Source organism: Alternaria incomplexa (assembly GCF_024043165.1).
Source record: "Alternaria incomplexa strain BMP 0042 chromosome Unknown scaffold_6, whole genome shotgun sequence".
Taxonomy (NCBI): Eukaryota; Fungi; Ascomycota; class Dothideomycetes; order Pleosporales; family Pleosporaceae; genus Alternaria; species Alternaria incomplexa.
Window position 1 is genome coordinate 758430 of NW_026249855.1, and position 18162 is coordinate 776591.

General features: G+C 53.6%; 6 protein-coding genes across 6 annotated transcripts; 2 read left to right on the forward strand and 4 right to left on the reverse strand.

Moving 5' to 3' along the window:
• Nucleotides 1-137: 137 nt before the first annotated feature.
• On the reverse strand, nucleotides 138-1564 carry J4E90_004803 (uncharacterized protein; the record flags this gene model as incomplete). Its single annotated transcript, XM_051434365.1, has 2 exons — nucleotides 138-1268; nucleotides 1337-1564. 2 exons carry the CDS (start codon nucleotides 1562-1564, stop codon nucleotides 138-140), a joined length of 1359 nt encoding a protein of 452 aa, XP_051291621.1.
• Nucleotides 1565-2595: 1031 nt separating this feature from the next.
• J4E90_004804 (uncharacterized protein) lies at nucleotides 2596-3612 on the reverse strand (the record flags this gene model as incomplete). Its single annotated transcript, XM_051434366.1, has 2 exons — nucleotides 2596-3303; nucleotides 3352-3612. 2 exons carry the CDS (start codon nucleotides 3610-3612, stop codon nucleotides 2596-2598), a joined length of 969 nt encoding a protein of 322 aa, XP_051291622.1.
• Nucleotides 3613-6918: 3306 nt separating this feature from the next.
• On the forward strand, nucleotides 6919-8848 carry J4E90_004805 (uncharacterized protein; the record flags this gene model as incomplete). The annotated part of the gene is made up of 3 exons (XM_051434367.1): nucleotides 6919-6937; nucleotides 7076-7822; nucleotides 7896-8848. The coding sequence occupies 3 exons, from the start codon at nucleotides 6919-6921 to the stop codon at nucleotides 8846-8848; spliced, it is 1719 nt and encodes a 572-aa protein (XP_051291623.1).
• An 802-nt stretch (nucleotides 8849-9650) lies between these two features.
• J4E90_004806 (uncharacterized protein) lies at nucleotides 9651-13037 on the reverse strand (the record flags this gene model as incomplete). The annotated part of the gene is made up of 5 exons (XM_051434368.1): nucleotides 9651-10267; nucleotides 10320-10447; nucleotides 10499-10782; nucleotides 10832-11843; nucleotides 12835-13037. 5 exons carry the CDS (start codon nucleotides 13035-13037, stop codon nucleotides 9651-9653), a joined length of 2244 nt encoding a protein of 747 aa, XP_051291624.1.
• A 744-nt stretch (nucleotides 13038-13781) lies between these two features.
• J4E90_004807 (uncharacterized protein) lies at nucleotides 13782-15118 on the reverse strand (the record flags this gene model as incomplete). Its single annotated transcript, XM_051434369.1, has 2 exons — nucleotides 13782-14196; nucleotides 14250-15118. The coding sequence occupies 2 exons, from the start codon at nucleotides 15116-15118 to the stop codon at nucleotides 13782-13784; spliced, it is 1284 nt and encodes a 427-aa protein (XP_051291625.1).
• A 392-nt stretch (nucleotides 15119-15510) lies between these two features.
• Nucleotides 15511-17922, forward strand: J4E90_004808 (uncharacterized protein; the record flags this gene model as incomplete). The annotated part of the gene is made up of 3 exons (XM_051434370.1): nucleotides 15511-16238; nucleotides 16288-16544; nucleotides 16619-17922. The coding sequence occupies 3 exons, from the start codon at nucleotides 15511-15513 to the stop codon at nucleotides 17920-17922; spliced, it is 2289 nt and encodes a 762-aa protein (XP_051291626.1).
• Between the last annotated feature and the right edge of the window lie 240 nt (nucleotides 17923-18162).

Here is an 18162-nt window from a genome sequence, read left to right on the forward strand (position 1 = left end):
AGATCCGTTTGACGCCAACATACCTACCTAACCCTCACTTTTGAAAAATCACACAACGCCCAAGAGGTCCTCACGGCATCCTATGAAGCTCAAAACCAACCCAAAAGTACCGCCTGGCGGATACCTTGATCCAAAACTTAATCAATCTTAGCCCGCTTACCCCTGGTATCCTCCTCATCATCATCACTCTCAAACTCGACCGAATCTTCCTCCTCCTCACCCTCCATACTCATACTCCTCTCCTGATGCATTCTCGCGGTATCCAAGTTCTTGCGAGCAATGTCATTGCCGCCAGGCTTGTACGCCCTCTTCGCCGGAAGCACCCTAGGGCCCTCGCTGTCCTTGTCCCACGGGTAATCGCCCTTGTCGAACTCAGTGCAAGTCAGATACTCAACGGGGAAGCGATGAATATCCAACTGGCAGGTTGACTTGAGGATCTTGTGCTGGTCGACGACGGTCTTCATACACTCCTTGATCTCGAGCAGATGGTTCTCCAGGACGTTCATGGCTTTCTTCGTCATGGGAAATTTGGTGTGGAACTGGTTGATGACGGACTTGTCCATGTAGGAATCTCCTGCTGTGCCGATCGCCTTGTAGAGTTCGAAACCGCAGTCGGAAGCGTGGCGGCCTTTGTCCATGATGAGGCGCTGGCCGATCCAGTGGCGGAAGAAGGTGAGTGCTATCCAGACGAGGATGTCTTTGGCGTAGGCTTCGCGCTTGATGGGGAGGTCTTCGACGGGGAGGCGCATGGTGCCGGGGTAGAGGGACATGACAGCTAACTCGACGGCCTTGCACTGGCCGAGCATTGCGCGGTGGTACTTCTCGAGCAAGCCGCGCAGACCAGGGACTTCGCGCAGGTAATCCAGGGTGCTGCGTGAAGCCTTCAAGACCCTCCAGTTGCCGACTAGATGAACGATACATTCGCGGAAGATGAGTTCGCTGCGGATTCGATACGACATCTCGATCCAGGCGTGCGGCTTCTTCTGGATGGCGCGGAAGAGATCCTGGCCATGTTTCAGGAGGGCGATCTCGATGGGCTTGGAGATAAGTATGGTGCAGCCTAGGTAGTCGGCGATCTTGAGAAGCTGGTAGCAATCATGAAGGGCGGCGGACATGTCGGTGTCAGCAATCTTGAGCTCTTTGTTGTAGAAGGCATAAAAGATGCTTTCATAGTGCTGGAAGGTCTTAACGGCTTGGGGGATACGTCCATTTTCGTTGACGATTAGGCCGCTGCGACCGTCGGCTCGCTCGGCAGTTGGTGTGAGTTCCTGAAGACATTGTTGTTAGTGACTGTTATCGGTAACTTGAGGATAGAACAGGGGTTAGAGTTTCATACCACGAGATCAAGACGACCGGCAGGATGTTGCTCGGAAGGCAGGTCCTTGAGTTCGATCATCCAGCGCGTCTTGATACCTGCGTTCCTGGCGCGAGTGTTCAACTTGACGGCGTTACACTCGGTCAATAAGTCGGCGAGGAGGGTTGAGTTACGCGCCAAAGTACCCGAGTGGAACTTGTAGCGACGCTCATGACCGAGGACAACTTCGACATCTTCTGCTTGGTTCATGTTGAGTGGTGGGGTGTTGTCGGTTACCAAAGGCTTATGATGACAATGCTCACAGCAATGGAAGAGTGCCGAAGGCTGGAGGCGACAAGCAAGGGGACTGGTTATGCAAGGAAAGTACTGTTGTCAGTTACCAGGTGACCCAAATGTTTGCAGAGTGGAGAGTGTGGAGGAGTGTTGGAGCAGACAGGTGGAGATATTATATAGGGAAGTGCTGGGAGCCTTCTGCTAGCGGCCGACCGCTCGCGTGGTATTCCCCAAGGTAAAGGTAGGCAGGTAGTAGAGCCCGAGCGCAGTGTGACGAGGTGGACCAGGCCCTCCGATAGTCGCAAGAGTGAGAGAGGCTGGGTTCTCTGAAGGTCCACAGGTGCCCGTACGTACGTCAAACGGAGCGCAAACGAGTCGATGAAGCCACCAGAACCGAAATCTTCGTTCAACTTGTGAAATCCTAGGAGCGACGTAGGTTGTAAGCCATCTGGTATTTTTGAAAACCTGGATACCTCAACGCATATGCATACTGCGCGCAACAGCCAAAGACCCACACACTGTACTACAGATTTACGTGCGCGAGAGCATCTTCATAGATAGCAAATTAAAACTAGAGCAGTCAGGAGTAGTTGTGTTTTCTCCTGGGACCTTGGAATACCAGTAGGTGATCTCTATAGTCAGGCATATAGGAACACGCTTTGATGAAACCTAGGGCAAAACGTATGTAGAAGCTATCGTGCATATCTGCCATTTCCTCACCGCATATACACACAGATCTCTGAAGACCTACACGAAGCTAAAGGCCAACTCAGAACGCCGAAGTCTTTGCTCGTGTGAGTGCATGAACGAATGTCGTGTGGCACTGCTTCCCTTCACATGGCGATAATATAAATTGTGCGAGCTTGATCGTGTTGATCCGAAAGTGAAATCAATTACAGATTCATGGGGTTAAATATATCGTACAAGAAGGGAATCAGAGCCCACTTGGCACTAGGCCTTGCTCATAACACCATCCGAGGAGGTCGAATGGTACCTCCGCAGAGACCTCACATCCACTTCTGTGCTTGCTGCATACCGCTGAGTTGGTTAAGTCCTGGAAACTCCGTAGTGCTTCCGTCAGGAAGACGTTGCAACTGCACTCCTCGTACGTCATCTACATCCTTGAAGCAGTGAGTCGGATGGCACAAGTTCAAGAGCAGGACTGCCGCAATGATCACACCGCCCTCCAATCCGATGAAGTACTTTTGGGTGTTGGCAATGTGGCCCTCCCAGCCCTCACTCAATTCCGCAACGCGAAAAACGCACCTTGTGAAGATGCAGAGGGTAGACAGCGACAAAGCCACAAGGAAAGCTTTGAATGGCCATGAACGGCGGATGATAGCTGGCTGTTGATCCGGAGATATCTGGCCTAGAGATGTTCTTCCTTGGTATGTGCGCCATGCAAAGTCAAGGGCCAGCAGAATGAAGAGGAGCATGGTTGCGACTTGGAAGGCTAGACCGGCGACCATGATGTGGTTGCCCTTCTCCGGGTCCTCGCCGTTGTGTGTCGCGACGCTAGCCATACCTCCGCCAGCGGCCTGAAGCACAAGTGAGATGAAGTCGCAGGGGATGAAGATCTTGGGGTATGAGAGGGGCTTGATTCGTGAGTGTTGTGGGCCGACAGTGGTGACGATGCGCGAGAGGCAGAGGTAGATGCCCGCAGCGAGGAAGGCAGGTGCGATGGTCAGGCAAATGATCTGGATGAGGAAAGGGTTCTGCGGTGTGTCAGTTCTGGGATCGAGGAATATAATCCACAGACGTACCTCAGCGAACTGATCTGCATGTGCTAGGATGCGCCCAATGTAACCGACGACTTCAATCGCGCAACCCGTTCCCATTGCGACAGTGAAGCCAAGCCATCTCTTTCCCATGATGCCCTGCACAAGGTAGGCGATAGTCGAGATACCGAACAGCGCAGCGAAGGCGATGTTGGTGGCCAAGGAAGGTTGATAGCCCCAGTAAGCATACTCTTTTGGGCATGCCTCTGATATGTGGTAGCAAGGCCCGTCATAGCCGAGTATCATCTTGGGCGAAGTTGAAGGCGTATTCGCCTCGGTAATCCGTGGGGGTGAGTAGGGAAAGGGAAAGATTGTAATGCGGCAGTCGAAACTATACCCTGTGGTTGAGGGTCGCCAAGGCAAGGAAAAGGCGGTATCAACCTTGGAAACGAGAAGGTGAGTATCAGGTACCCAGGCAAGCTAGTGAGAGGATGCGTCAAGCAAAAGAGTGGAACGTAAGCGGGGTCCCGAGTGTTGTAGGCAGGGACGAGGGAGGTGAGGGAAGCTGACCACCAGGGCAGTCGCGGTGAGCGAGAGGAACGCGCGATTGCGCTGGAGTGGGAAGAACGAGTGAAAGAGGACGAAGCGCCACAACACCAGCTCGCAAGGCTGCGGATGGAGCGACGATATAAGTACCGGTGTGATGACCTTCTCGCCTAGGAAATTGTACGCATCAGTGCGACCATGGTACTGAGGCCCGGTTCGCCAGTACGACCCAACAGTACAACCACCAATTACAATACAGGCTACAAAGCGGACACTTTTTGTTACCGGCCGTTATGGTTACAGGGACCTGCCGCGCGTTGCAGGACGAAATGTGCGATTGGACACTGCGACAAGAACAGACTGCGGACTATTGACTTACCGCTGATTGCATAGAAACGTCCTTTCTTTTGGAGTGTCAAGCTTTCCACCCAGCGCTGCACGTGGCTCAAAAGCAAAAAGCGGTCTCACATTGTATGTGTGCACTGACCTCATCTTCGTACACTTCCTCTTCTGGTCGTAGCGTAGAGCTGCAATGTTGGTAAAGATGATGCGGTTGGTCCCGAGCGAATGTTAGCTATCTCAGCTTATCTTGCTAGCCATCAACAGGCCTGTCTTCGTGCGTCACCAGTGAGCATTTGCGTGAACAGCGAAGCAAAGCAAAGCTGACTTGAGAACCTGCAAAGGGCATCAGTGACCAGGACTGAAGGACGTACCTAAGCTACAGCTGGAGGGTCAATGCGGCGGTGGTTTCATCAGAAAATGTATACCACTCCTGAGAAGGCAAACATAGCCATGTTCCTGGCTTACATGCGCAAAGACGACCCATTGTTGCCCAGAGATACAACGCCGTGCTTGATTCCAGTACAATTCCTAAATCATGACTTGAAGAAAGTTACCGGGTATCGATTCATGACCTTTTCCGTAAACGCCAATACAGTGATAAGATCAAGTGACAGCAACGCGAATAAGTGACATCCAATGGGTGTCAGTTGTACTGGTCCGCGGCGACAGCTATTTTTCAGATAGGTGGTGGTGGTGCTTCGAGCCGGGTGTTCTCAGCCAACATTCTACTGAATGCGATGCCGACACCTTCGATGACAGCCAGGAGGACGGCGCAACCGATAGCATTATTGCGCATGGCTTTGGCCCCGCCTCGGACTGCCAGCGCGCCTCCAGTGAAGAAGCCTCCGATGATGGCATTCCACGGATCTTCCTTTTTCCTACAAAGGTATCAATTAGTAAGTTTCTGGTTGTTCGTCGCAATTTGAGTTCCTCGTTGGCCAGAGAGGAGCCTCCGCACCTGATGCCTTTCACAGCACAATCGAAGCTGCTAAAGAGGCCACCCCATACTCCAAAGTTGCCACCAAGGACAGGGGCGCGCGTTTTCAAGGCCACAATGGCACCGACGCGTCGCTCGCCATGCGGAGAATTGCTGTCGAAGCTGTGAGCACCATTTGGCCATACGACGTGGTGGTGAAGTGAGTACCGGAACCCCTTTATGCCATGCCAAACCGCCCCTCCGATGGCCTAGGAGTTGTTAGCTTTGAAACCAAGGATGACGTAGCCAGCTGCAAGCAATCGATAGGACTTGCCCCCATGCAGAACGCTCCGCCAAAATCACTAAGCGCAACCCAAGGGCAAGGGTCCCGACTGTGATCCATGGACATTGTGGAGTGTCATGGAGCGTGAACGTGACTTGGGTTGGTGTTGGGCTTTGCCATGTGCCTGCGGGGTCAGCTCACGGATGCAGGTACGACGGGGTGCCGGAGCAAATCCGATACCAAGCATATGACTGAGAGCGACTTAGTTCCCGATCCCTTTGAATAACTTATCCTTCCTGTGCATCTACTCGCCGCAGTCTGATATATCATGGCTGAGTGCGAGGCAACACGCATATCCGGAGAGGAAGTTACCTGTACAACGACGCTCGGGGTTGACCTGATTACAGATGATCCTTGCTACTAATCACGTCGCTACATATCCATGAATGTGTACATATGTTAGTTAAGTCATGTCTCTACTGATACAGAGCCTTTCGCAATTACAGCTGTTGAGCCGCCGAAGATGACGAGATATCGGATGTACTCCTATTTGCAAGAGATGGAACATGGTGCACCAAGTCTTGTGCGTGTGGCCTTTGCTCCTCACTACGAAGCATGGGCGGTGACAGTGCGGGCGGACGTCTCGGCAGACTCCAATACCGTGGACGTGTTCCGAGTCGGGCAGCACAAGGGGGTTGAGACGTAAGCGCAACGGCATTTGGATAATTCTCGAGACGATTAGAAAGCAAAGAATTCCGAGGAAAGAGGCGAGAAGGGCAGGCATGGCTATCATTTGTCGGACGGCCAGGTACAATCCCCAATGATCAATCCCCTGCTCGCCCTAGCGCCACCAGCACGGTCACTGCAAGACAGCCTGCATGCAAGCCTACGTCGCCATCCTCCGACAGCTGTGCATACACCTATACACTGCTCTGTTGTTTCTTGTCGTCGTCGCTGAACACGTCGCATCTGCTCTGCGACCTTGTCACTCGATTCATCGCGATATACACTAGTACGGACCCTGCTTTGGCGAGCCCGAGGCCACATCAGTTGAGCCCAAGTGCCTGTGTTGGCTTGGCGGCGGGCGAACCCCAATCCCACGTCTTCGGCATTGACGCATCATCAACGCTATCACTCGTTCCAACCACCTTCGAGACACAATCTTTCCCCCGGGATCTGGTCGCTGTTGGTTCTTTTGGAGCTGTTGTCAGCTGTATACTGTCAGTGTTAGCATCGCCGAGCAATAGAGGGGTTCTCCGCTAACTGGCCACCAGTACCGTCTCTCACACAAACCCCTCGAAAAAGGTGCGTAGAGCTCCAGAACCGCCACACCCCGTCTCGACGTTGTTTGGGAGAGACCCTGTGTTCCCCAGGCGGCTGTGCACCGGCGATACAGACTGCGCGTAGATGATTGCTAACATAGGCAATACAGCACGAGAGGGACCGACTTGGATATAGTAGGACTGCTGGGAGTCACGTCCGCCCCACAGTCTTGGTGATCGGACGTTGAGGAAGGATTGCCACCATGGCAGCGGCGACTGCGGGTAAGTAAAGGAAGTCGTTGCGGGCAGCCTGCAACGCTCTTCACCATTTCCTTCTGCCACCATGATGCACCAACATGCCTCGTCTGAGCCTCCTCCCCGGTCTCTCCAGATATCTGACATCGCTTCTCCCTTTCGCAGGCTACGAGTGGAACCGCTCTTCGCCGCTGCGCTCCTCGCCCGACACATCATCCTCCATGTACCCCGACCGGCCCATTCGCCCTCTGCCCGCCCGTTCTCTACGCGCCCGCTTGTCCCCCGAGCAGGCCGAGACGATCGTGTACCCGCACAACCCGCCCTCTACAGGGCCGCTCTTCAACTACCCGCCATACACGGCCGATGAGCGCGTCAGACCTCACAGGACTGGGGCCAACGACCACCACGCCTGCCATTGTGGCCATACCCATTCCGAGGTCGAGAGCGAGGAGGAAGAGGACGATCGAAACGGACCGCTGCCATCGTCTCCGAGCTATCAGTACAGCAGACAAGCGTCAGGCAAGCCGGCAGCGGGTGCGAGTGGTGCCTATCGCAAACCAGGTTCGCCTGCGTCTTCGGTAGATGGCTACGAGTCATTCGAGAACACGAACAACAAGAAGAAGCGCAAAATCCCCAACATGGGTAGCAACGGGTCACACCACGCGAGCCTCTCCGCGGATCTGACTGGCATGGGTGTCGCACCAGTCCACGAGGCAGGCGCCATGGACGACGGGGACGGCATCGCGCGTTACTACGGCTCGGCGCCCTCGACACCCCAACATGCGACAAGTTCTGGAACCGGCATCTCAGGCGCAGGCAGAGGGCGTTTCGGCCGATCTGGCTCGGGACGGTCAGAAAGGCGAGTGTTGGCTAGTTCGACCAATCTCGCCAACGCCAAAGGGAACAGCAAACGTACGGTGTCACCTCGGGAATTGATACGTCTTTACTACTAAAAGAGTCCGTGCGCTAACGATTTGTTTTCTAGGACCTCCGGAGCAAAGCGGCATCATCTCCACTGCCATTGCCAACGCAAACGCGACCCCGCCACCCCCGGGCAACGAAAACGTGAGCCTTCTGCAGCAGGAAGCCGCCAAGCATACTGCCAGCAAGACGCAATTCACTTTCACCTGCGGCTCCGACTCGGCCAACAAGATGGTCTGGCCGGGCCAGGAAAACGGCCAGTACCCCCAACCGCCTGGCGCATACCCCAATGCCGCTGCCTCTCCTTCACCCCACCCCCAAGCCACCCGCTCACGGCCCCCCGTGCGCCCCGATGCGCCCATGGTGTCTACCCAGGGCACTCAGACCAGCCCCAACATGAACGGAGCAGGTGCATACCCCCCACCGCCCCTGCCTAATGGGACTGCACGACGTCCGACCGGACCTCCACCACCACAACAGGCACCGCCGCCTCGAAAGCCACGACGTAGCGCCTCAAAGCTGTACGAGTATGCTGCCCGCAAGCGTCGCATTCAGCAAGAGTACGCCAACTTCCACAACCCGCCAAGTCAGCCGTGGATATGCGAATTCTGCGAATACGAGGACATATTTGGCCATCCTCCCATGGCTCTGATCCGGCAGTATGAGATCAAGGACAGGAAGGAGCGCAAACGTCTGGCAGAGAAGCGGCGGCTGTTGGAGAAGGCCAGGATGAAGGGACGCAAGGGCAAGAAAGCGAGCAAGAAGGCACAGAACAATGCCAACAACGCTCAGCACAACCAAAACCCTCCGCCTGGCGGCTACGACCGACGCGACGATGAAGGGTCGCTGGATCCACAGGACGAGTACTACGACGACGATTACGACGAACCGATAGCTACTTGTCCACATGGTTGCCAGCACCACCCGCATCCTCCGCATCCACACCCGCACAAAGTCCCGGGCTTGCCTCCTGGGGACCCTCGGGTGGGAGGGCCGCCTGTTGCCAATGGCATCTAGCAACCGGACGAGACGGGGTGGGCCGTCTGTGTTCTTGCATTGAGTCTTCTTGTACTGTCTTTCCGTGCTGCCTTCATGGTCGGAGTTGTTGCAGCTGTTGCTCGGGTGTCTAGACGCGGTGTCAAACGCATCTTCGAGATGACAGGGGGCTAGCGCATTCGATCAACCACGCTTTCCCCCGCCCGTGGCCTGACACCTTACCGAGCATACTCAGCAACCCTCTACTGAGGCACACTGTTTCATTTTGTTTGCAGCGTTCTAGCGTCGTCTTCCAGCATTGTTTCCCAGCACTTTCCCGGAGTCATTGAACCGTTGGTTGTTTCCAATTTGACACCACCCAATCACGACTCGCTCCCGACCCCCTTACCTTTACGACATATCATGAACATATAACCATACATAAACTCCACTCAAATGAACAAACTCCCAACTCCAGCACTGAGACGGACTGTATTGTACTGTACATATCCCGCCGGCAGTCTTTGGAGGAAACCTTACACCATCGGATGACGGTTCAAGTTAGACAACTAGTCCGTTCGTTGTCTGACATTATTGGCCGACTGTCTGTCAACATATTGTCATGTTACATAGTATACAAGTTGGTAGTTACTAGCTAGAGAGTTCATTGTAAGTAGCAACAAGCAATCGATCAAACTTCCATCCGATCCCGCTATGCTCTTTGAACTGCGCTACATCACTATGCTTCGCGATGCTATTTTGCCCCGCATCGTGATTTAAACAAACTTTCATTCCTCATGTCTCATATCCATGCTATAAATGCAGCTTCTTGCTATACAAAGTTCTACATCCTCTCGACAGGGCTGAGTCCAAGCACCCTCATACCATTGTACAAGACCTGCCTAGCAGCAACATACAACGCCAACCTAGCAATCATAACGTTCTTCTCTGAGCCCACAACCTGCAAGTGATCGTAACTACTGCTGAGCGCATGTGCCATCTTAAACAAGTAAGTGAGCACCGTAGTGGGCTCCTGCGTCTTGAGCGTGTTGAGGAAAGTGTCCGGCCACGACGCCAATTGGCGGACCAGCTCAACAGCCTTGTCTTCCTTCAGCAAACTCAGATCAGCGGATGTGAGGTCGAGGTCAGCGAGGCTGGGGTCCGCGTCGCAGGCTTTGCGGTATATGGAGCAGAGACGGGCGTGTGCGTATTGTAGGTATGGGCCTGTGTCGCCTTCGAAGGAGCACATGCGGTCCATGTCGAAGGTGTAGTTGTTGATGCGCTTGCCCTTCATGTCTTGGACCATGACGGCAGAGATACCCAGTGTGTCGGCGGTTTGCTCCGGGTCTTTGACTTGGGCGTATTTTGTTTCGTTTGTCTTCATTACTTCGTGCATCTTGTCGCCGACGTCGCGGAGGATGTCGTCGAGGAACTTGGCTGTGCCTTTTCGGGTCGACATACCTGTCGTTGTTAGTGACCTGATAGAGTGTAAGAGATGGGAAGGAGGTCTTACCAAGGACCATGCCGAAGTTGATGTGTTGGCACTTGTCTGAGATGTCTTTCCTGCCCATGAGCTCTTCGATCTTGAAGAGTTGGGCCAAGTGCAGGTCTTGTTGTGATGCGACGACGTAGATCATACGGCTGTGACGCAGTTAGCAAGGGGTAGGAAATTGTAGGAACGGGCTGGCATACTCAAAGTGGTACTTCTCGACACGCTCAATCGCAGCGCCAATGTCTCGGGTCAGGTACAACGATGTACCGTCCTTCTTCTTCACGACGGCCTTGCCCAGCTTCTTGGAGTGCTTTGTGAGGTCGACGATGACAGCGCCTTCTGAGTCCTCGCAGACCTTCTTCTCCCACATGATCTTCGCAGCAAGGTCCATGCTCTCGTCCTTGACTTGGGACTCTCCGCTGTAGTCGTCATAGTGAATGTTCAGTCGGGCATACGTTTGCTTGTACTTCTCGATAGACAGGTCCTGCGCAGGTCAGTATTTGGTACACTTTCCTTGTGATCAGTCCACTCACCCTGAAGCGCTTCCAGATGCCGAGCGCCTTAGGCTCGCCGTCCACCATGCCCTTGAAATATTTCCTAGCCTGCTCGTCGATACCCTCGGCTTCAATCTTCTTGACCTCAGCCTCCTGCGCCGACGCATCCTTGCCCTCTTCCTTAAGCTTCGCAGCCTCGGCCTTGAGAGCCTTCATCTTCTCCGCCTCTTCGTGTTGTACGTTGCTGACCCTGACGTAGATGTCATACAAGTGTCCAATGGGGTTCTTGACGAGTTCCTCCTCGTTTCCGTAGAGATCGAAACCAATAGCCAATACACCGTATTGCTTTCCCCAGTCTCCGAGGTAGTTCATGCGAACGACGTCCCAGCCGGCGCCCTCGTATAGGTTCGCCAGGAAACCACCAATGATTGTGCTTCGCAAATGACCGGCGTGGAAGGGCTTTGCGATGTTGGGCGAACTGAACTCTACAATCATCTTCTTCGCGCCGGAGGAAGGGTCGAGCGGGTTCTTGAGACCGAGATTCTTGTTGAAACCATATGCCTCCTTGGACTTGAGGACCATGGGCAGGACGAGCGAAGTGAGCGTCTCTGGCTTGAAGAAGAAACCAATGGATGTGTTTGTGACAATTGGCTTCTTAACCAGCGGCGACTCGGGGAAGGCGTCTGCCAGCTCCTGTGCGAAGGCCTTCATGTCCTTCTTCTTCTGGCGGAGCGCGGGCACGGCCAATTGCAAGTCTCCATGCTCTGGCTTGGCCGTCCATGCTAGTGTGGGGTATATTATTTGCTTGTCGACGCCTGAGACGGACGAGAGCAGCTCGGTGATGTGGCTCCGGTAGATGTCGAAGGGGTTGAGGGCGGGGTATGTGTTGGGCTGTTGCGGGACCTTGTCGAGGCCGAGCGTGGCGAGTGTGTTGGTGAGGTCCTCCATGCTGACTGGTGGGCGCGCCAACGCGTCGAGGTTTCGGAGGGGATTGAGGGAAGTAGCGTCGAACTGGAAGTAGTCTCGCAGTAGTGTTGAGGCAGGTGCGACTCTGAGACTGTTGTGCCCGTGTGATATGGGCTGGTTGTGTATACAATATCGTGGACGTGTGTGCGGTCGCAGCGGGGAGGAGAGTGTGTGGAGGGTGGACGCGCGCGGGGTGGTGGGCTTAAGGGCAGGCTGTGTCAGTATGACTGGATTACGGCTGCGTCTCTGAGTCAAAGGAAAGGAGAGAGTCGCCAGCGGCCTCGTCAGACAAGCGTTGCTAGAGGGGAAAAGTCTGGCGCGACAAATATTTGCCAGGCTTTGCTGCATGCCAGATGTGGGGTAGCTGCGATGCGTCAATGGTTCGCGAGAGATGCGAGCAATCGCGCTAGTATAAAATTTAGGAGGGGCACCGACATGAGGCTGAACATGGCCTGAGCCCCCAGCCTGCCATCGTCGCAGCCACCCTACTCATCACTCACCATCACATGGCATCACCTCGAGTCAGCTCATCCAAGAAAAAGCTCTGATTACAGAACATATCTATCTCAAAAGTCCAGAACACCACCTTTCTGTCCCATGGCCGATTTCGCCCACCAAAGGTGCCACGGCGTCAACATGAGGCTCGTATACGCACGCCTCACACGATTTGGATCTTGTGCCTCCAGATTCTGACATGCGCATAACCTACAGGGCGGCACACATGCCTGCTGATGTTCCTGCGCGTCGCCGCGGCCAGCCAGGTACAACATGCGCCATGCATGCTCGTATACAGGTCGAGTCAGATGCAGTCCCGTCGATGCAGAAAGACGAGTCGGGCTCATATGTCATCTGTACTTCCACGCAACGACAGGGTCGCGTCTCTTGTTGCGCTCTCATGCTCCGTCTCCTGAGCCGCCTTTGACTGGGTGCCTGACGAAGCCCAGCTGCTCTCTGTTATCGTCGCAAAGCCTGGCGTATTCGAGCAATAACCGCAGAGTGTAAACTAGTGTGAGCGCGGCTGCAGAGGTCGTCGTGTGCTTCTCCGCAGGGGAGGTGTGGGATTGGTTTGTGCTGACTTCTTTGGCGTCATCTTCAAGACGACGATCATGGACGGCTTGTTTTTTTTTGGCGGCGGCGGCTGGTTCTCTTTGTCCTCGTCGTTCGTTCGCTTCACTGGCACAATACTGCCAACCGCCGCCGCCGCCTCAATCTCTTCCTCCTCCTCCTCCTCCTTCTCCTCTACTTCTTCTTGTTCTTGTTCTTCTTCGTCTTCCGACATGCACCAGGAATCGGGGGGCGGCGGGGTATGGCCCGTTCGGGCAGGCACGGCAAACAGGTTTGTGCCGCCAGGCTTTGCCATTACTACTGTCGATATATATGTGCTGCTGATACATTAGGCCCGAGAAGACATCGTCACTGACCAGACTTACCTCATGTCGACTGCTGAATTGCTGAAGACATGAGGTGAGTCCTCGGTCTAGCTAAACCTCACTGTGAGCACGTCCCACAGAAGGTGAGATGGGTGGGAAGGCACGATGGGTGGGAAGGTGGGGTGGGGAGGTGAGATGAAGGGGAAGGCACGATGGGAGGATGGCACGACGGACAGAACAACAGGAACACAAACTTCGCATGTACTGGGTGATGTCTTCGCAGACTTCTGGGCTCTCATCTATGCCTATCCTTTGAAGCTATCCAGTCCAGGCGCTCTAACAGCCTCGGGTCAGTCGCAATGACGGCACTTGTGACTGTGGCAAGGATGAGAGTGTGACTTTGAATCATACGTACCGTTGCGGGATGGCTACACATCCCATGGCATCTGATGTATTTAGGCCGCTCGATCTCAATAAAGAGCGCAAAAAGGAAAGCCCATACGGCCACTCTATGGTCGAAAGCGCTGAAGACCCGTGATCTAGGCGTCTCCCGAGGTCGAGAGAGCTCCAATCGTCTCCCGACATCTCTGCCTTTATGATCTGTCTTAACGCCAATATACCCAGAGATACCCACTACCACGCCGGTGTATCGCTTACTCGGGAAGCTTGCTGGCAGCATGTTGACGTTCACGGAAAGTCTCCCATGCCTCGTTTGACTTCTTGCTCCAGTATGACACATGCGCTTCGTTGGCCTTCTCCCACAACTCAACGTACTTCAACGACTCCCTGCTATTGAGTATCCACGCCCCGAGTTCTGTGGAGCCAATCTTCCGACCATTGTACTTCGACTTCTTGTCCGCCTTGAAACCAGTCCTCTCTGTGACATCCCCCTTCGTATACTGGTAGATGTATTCTCCGTATTGATGAATCCAGTCTCCGAGCTTGATGTCTCGATGGAGCCTGTTATTGGTCCACGTTCTGTGGGCAGCGACAAGGGTCCAAATGAACTTTTCGTCGGACAGGCTCGAGCGGAATTGGACAGCCTGCTTCAACTTACTGAAGTCGCGCCTATTGTTTCCGGTCAGTATTCTGATGTTCTTCAGTCATTTGGGCTCACTCACGGCTTCATGTAGGCGTCCCAGGTTCCCTTTATGGCGGTAGTGGGCTCCAAGGTAAACCAATGGGCTTCCTTGGACACGCCGTTGTCGACGTACTTCGGAATGCAACCGACTACCATGAACTTGTTGCAGGCCTGCTCTCCAACACTCCAGCGCCAACGAATAGGTGGGCGGTTGGAACGATGCCAAAAGCGGTTCCATCCGACCCCACTTGCAGGCGTGAGGGGGCAGAGGACTACGAGGCTCCGACCTTGATACTTGGCAGCGCGTGCAGCGTTAGGTTCGCTCTGGAAGATTGCTGTGCCGCGGTCCGATGGATGGTATAAGGTGTCTCCCAGGCGGAGTTGAGTGTCGTTGACTGCCTTCTTTTCCAGCGACTTATCCATCTGTACGACCTTCTCCTTCGTGATTGCGTTACCCTTAGCTATCCTCACGCCCGATGTGTGCAAACTAGCGGCAATGGCAGATTCCCAGCTATCATGGTGCTTCCAGACGAACCTTCCCGCCTTGTATGCAGGTAGCGGTGGATGGAAGACTCCAGTAATGTCCTCTCGGTCGTCGATGGGTTCGGGTCGGAAGGTAGGCAGCAGGCTGGACTCAGCTGGCGAGCAAGGGTGGTTCCAAGATCCGACGTGTCGACCGGCCTTCACCGATTCCTCATGAAAGTACGAGAGTTCACGCCCTTTATCTGGTCCGGCCCTATTATTCTGTCGCCCGATTATAATGGTATAGTTCGGCGGGAGAGGTCCGTGGTCCTTGATGTGCTGAGAATACTGCTGCATTCCCGTACTATTGCTATGGACGAGGGCTTTCCTCGCATTAACGAGTGGCTCGTCAGCGGGAATGTAGTTTCGGGGTACTGCGGTCGACATGGTTCCGATTGCCAACCTTGCAAGCGTTGTGTATGGCAAATAGATCGTTAGGCTCTCCAGAGGAGGGGATGTAGAAGTAGAGCGAGAGTCTACTCGATCTTGATATCCTATCTAGTAGTGTGGAAGTCAACACAGAGTCCTAGAAAGGCTTTTAGCGCGATCCGGCGCCCTAATCCTGCTGTTTGCTGCGAGACTGGACCCCTAAGGCAAACAGAAGGCACCCGTGGGCCTGCGCAGTCGCACAATAGGCAATCTTTCCGCGCATTGACCGCCCACAAACTAAGTGAGTAGCAAATATGCAAAGCTCACTTCTGTCTCATTTCGCTACACTTACCTCATTACCTCTCCTACATTCTGCTACATTTCCTCATCTCTCGGTTCACACACAAAGCATGGTCTTCATACCAGACGGTCTCCACGACCCCCTCCGAGCCGCCTTCAGCAATGGATGGGATAACTGGCGAGACGGCGCCCCAGTTGGAGTTGCGCCTCACACGCTCGATCCGACTCCTCACGCATGCGAAATCATCGAGAACTTCAAATCCCGCGACGGCCACAAAATCCACTACAAGAAAGGCATGCAAGGTTGTTATCTAGCCGAACACACCATGACGGACGGTACACGAGTCGCACAGATCTTCATCCTCGGGGTGACTGAATGGGGACCTGGGCCTGGCGAGAAGAAGGCATGGGTGCCGTACGACAAGATCATGATCGGTCCGCCATGGAACGCCAACCTCAAGGACTGGAATATCGCTGTCGACCCCTTGCCAGGCGTTGTTCGATGGAAGACACCTCCTTCAGTGGGGTCCGACATAGTTGCTCTTAGCGTTACTGGGCTGATCCAAGCCTTCGTCGACACACCAGCGGACTTCATGTTTGGTAACTTCAAGAGTTTGATCGCTGATTATACCGTGGCCGGTGTTTCTCAGATCATTCTGGATGGCATGAAGAAAGCAGGAGTGTATGAAATATTGGGAAAAGCAGACTACACTCAAGATGAGCTTCTCGGATGTGCTCGCTATCCTATCAGCGGCTCCGATGGTTCCAATAAGCAAGGCGTATACATGCGGATCCAGAAATCGACTGCTAGCGTAGAGTACTGGAAGCCAAACACTTGGTAAGCTATGCATCAGACTCTGTTCTATACAATCGCTCATTCAAGACAGGTATGCCTACGTGGGCAAAACAGAGAACGCTTTCAATATAAGGTTTAAAGGTCACTTTTACGGAAGGCATAAGTATGCAACTCTGAATCAGAACTCAGAGAACCTGAAATCGTTTGCTCTATGCATCTTGAACGATAAGCACCCGAACAAGCTCTATCATCTCGCAGAGCAGGTTCTTCTATGTTTGCTGGGAACCTATCGGTCAGAGATCATGAACGCTGCTTCTTCGACCAATCCGACACAGTTTGAACACAAGGGTAAGCCAAAAATTGCGCGAACATTGTTGGAATTGTACGCTGACCCTTAATTGCAATAGGTCCTCGTTTTCTAGACAACGTAGCAGCTGCCGCGTACTGCCAGAAGATCTCCTTTGCTGTCTTTCAGCAAACTGGCTACGTACCAGCTCTTATCCGTCCAACCTTCGGGATCAGCGAGGGAGCGAATGCGAGTACCCCTCTTGCAGAAATGGAGTCTTCAGTGGAGAAAGCGCTCTTCATCCGTACAGATTATGTGGTGCGAGACCATGACAGTGGAAAGTCGGTTGAGATGGCTGAATTTCGCCGCCACGCAACTAAAACAATCACCTACAACTGGAAAAGTGACCAAACCAGAGGCCAAGCCCACGTGGTCGAAGTTTATGGCTCCTCCACCGATGGCAAAAAATCACACATTCATCTGTTTTCTTTCGGCGGTCAGACGGACGATATTGACGGAATTAAAAACCCCGCACCTGGTGCCAACGTACAAGTTGTTTTCGAAGCTCGACTAGACGGCAAGGCTCATAAGAACTCATGGGCACGACTCCCTTCAGTTGGCATATTCAAGAATTGGGATCAGGCCAACTCTTTTGCTTTGCGGATTGAGTGGGAGACAAAAGAAGGTTCAGGTTTATGGAGATACAAGTACTTGCAAACTACCGTGCGCCTGCACTTGAGGACAGATGAAGATGTACCCGGTTCATTGTCACGGTACGCCAAGGGTATCGCCATCATACATTGGCTGTTCGGTGTGTCACCGGACTGGGACGAGAGTTGGATCCAAAAACCAGCGGCAAGTATGCGAGTTCTGCAGGCAGAGTACAACTTCATGACACAATCCGTTCGGTTTGTTAAGCCGACTAAGCCATACAACGCCTTATCGTTTGCTAGGAAGTCCGGTCAAAGCATCGCTCTCCAGATGGAACAGTTCAACGTCACGCAACGACGAGAAGACTGCAAGCTTGGAGTAACTATAAAGCGCAACAACTGCGACCTCTGCAACTTCTTCGGGTCCGCAAGCTGCACGAAGGAAGGAAAAGACGAGAGAATCTGTACCCTGTGCCGCGAATGGGGCCTACCCTTTTGCTCATGGTCGTCATACCTCCGACCCTTTAGTGCGATGAACGCTTATAACCCTATCTCTGTCGCTACCGCGGACGATGCGGCAATCTATAGGAGGGTTGAGGCCGCTCTCTGGGCTTCACCCATAGCAGACACCACAGGAATGACTCTCGAGCAGCATCTGGTGTCGATGCAAGATGCTGCAGGTACTGTAGACGACGATAGCGACGACGAGAGCGACGACGAGAGCGACGACGAGGGTATGGATGAGGGTATGGATGAGCTAAAATCCATTGATTCGGATGATATGGAGTGATTGCAGTGCAAGTCACTTGTGTCTGCGATCCTATGAGGGTGGCAAAATGGTCAGGAGGTACTTCGGTATGGGTAGACACATGATTGTATGTTCGACAGAAGGATAATTGCTCGCTGGATTGGAGAAAAAATGATTTTCATTCTCAACCATCGAGTGAAATGTTAATTTCGACTTTCTCTACAACAATAGAGCACCCTCACTAAGGAAAAATCTGAATACCACGGAGCCTACATTCCCACT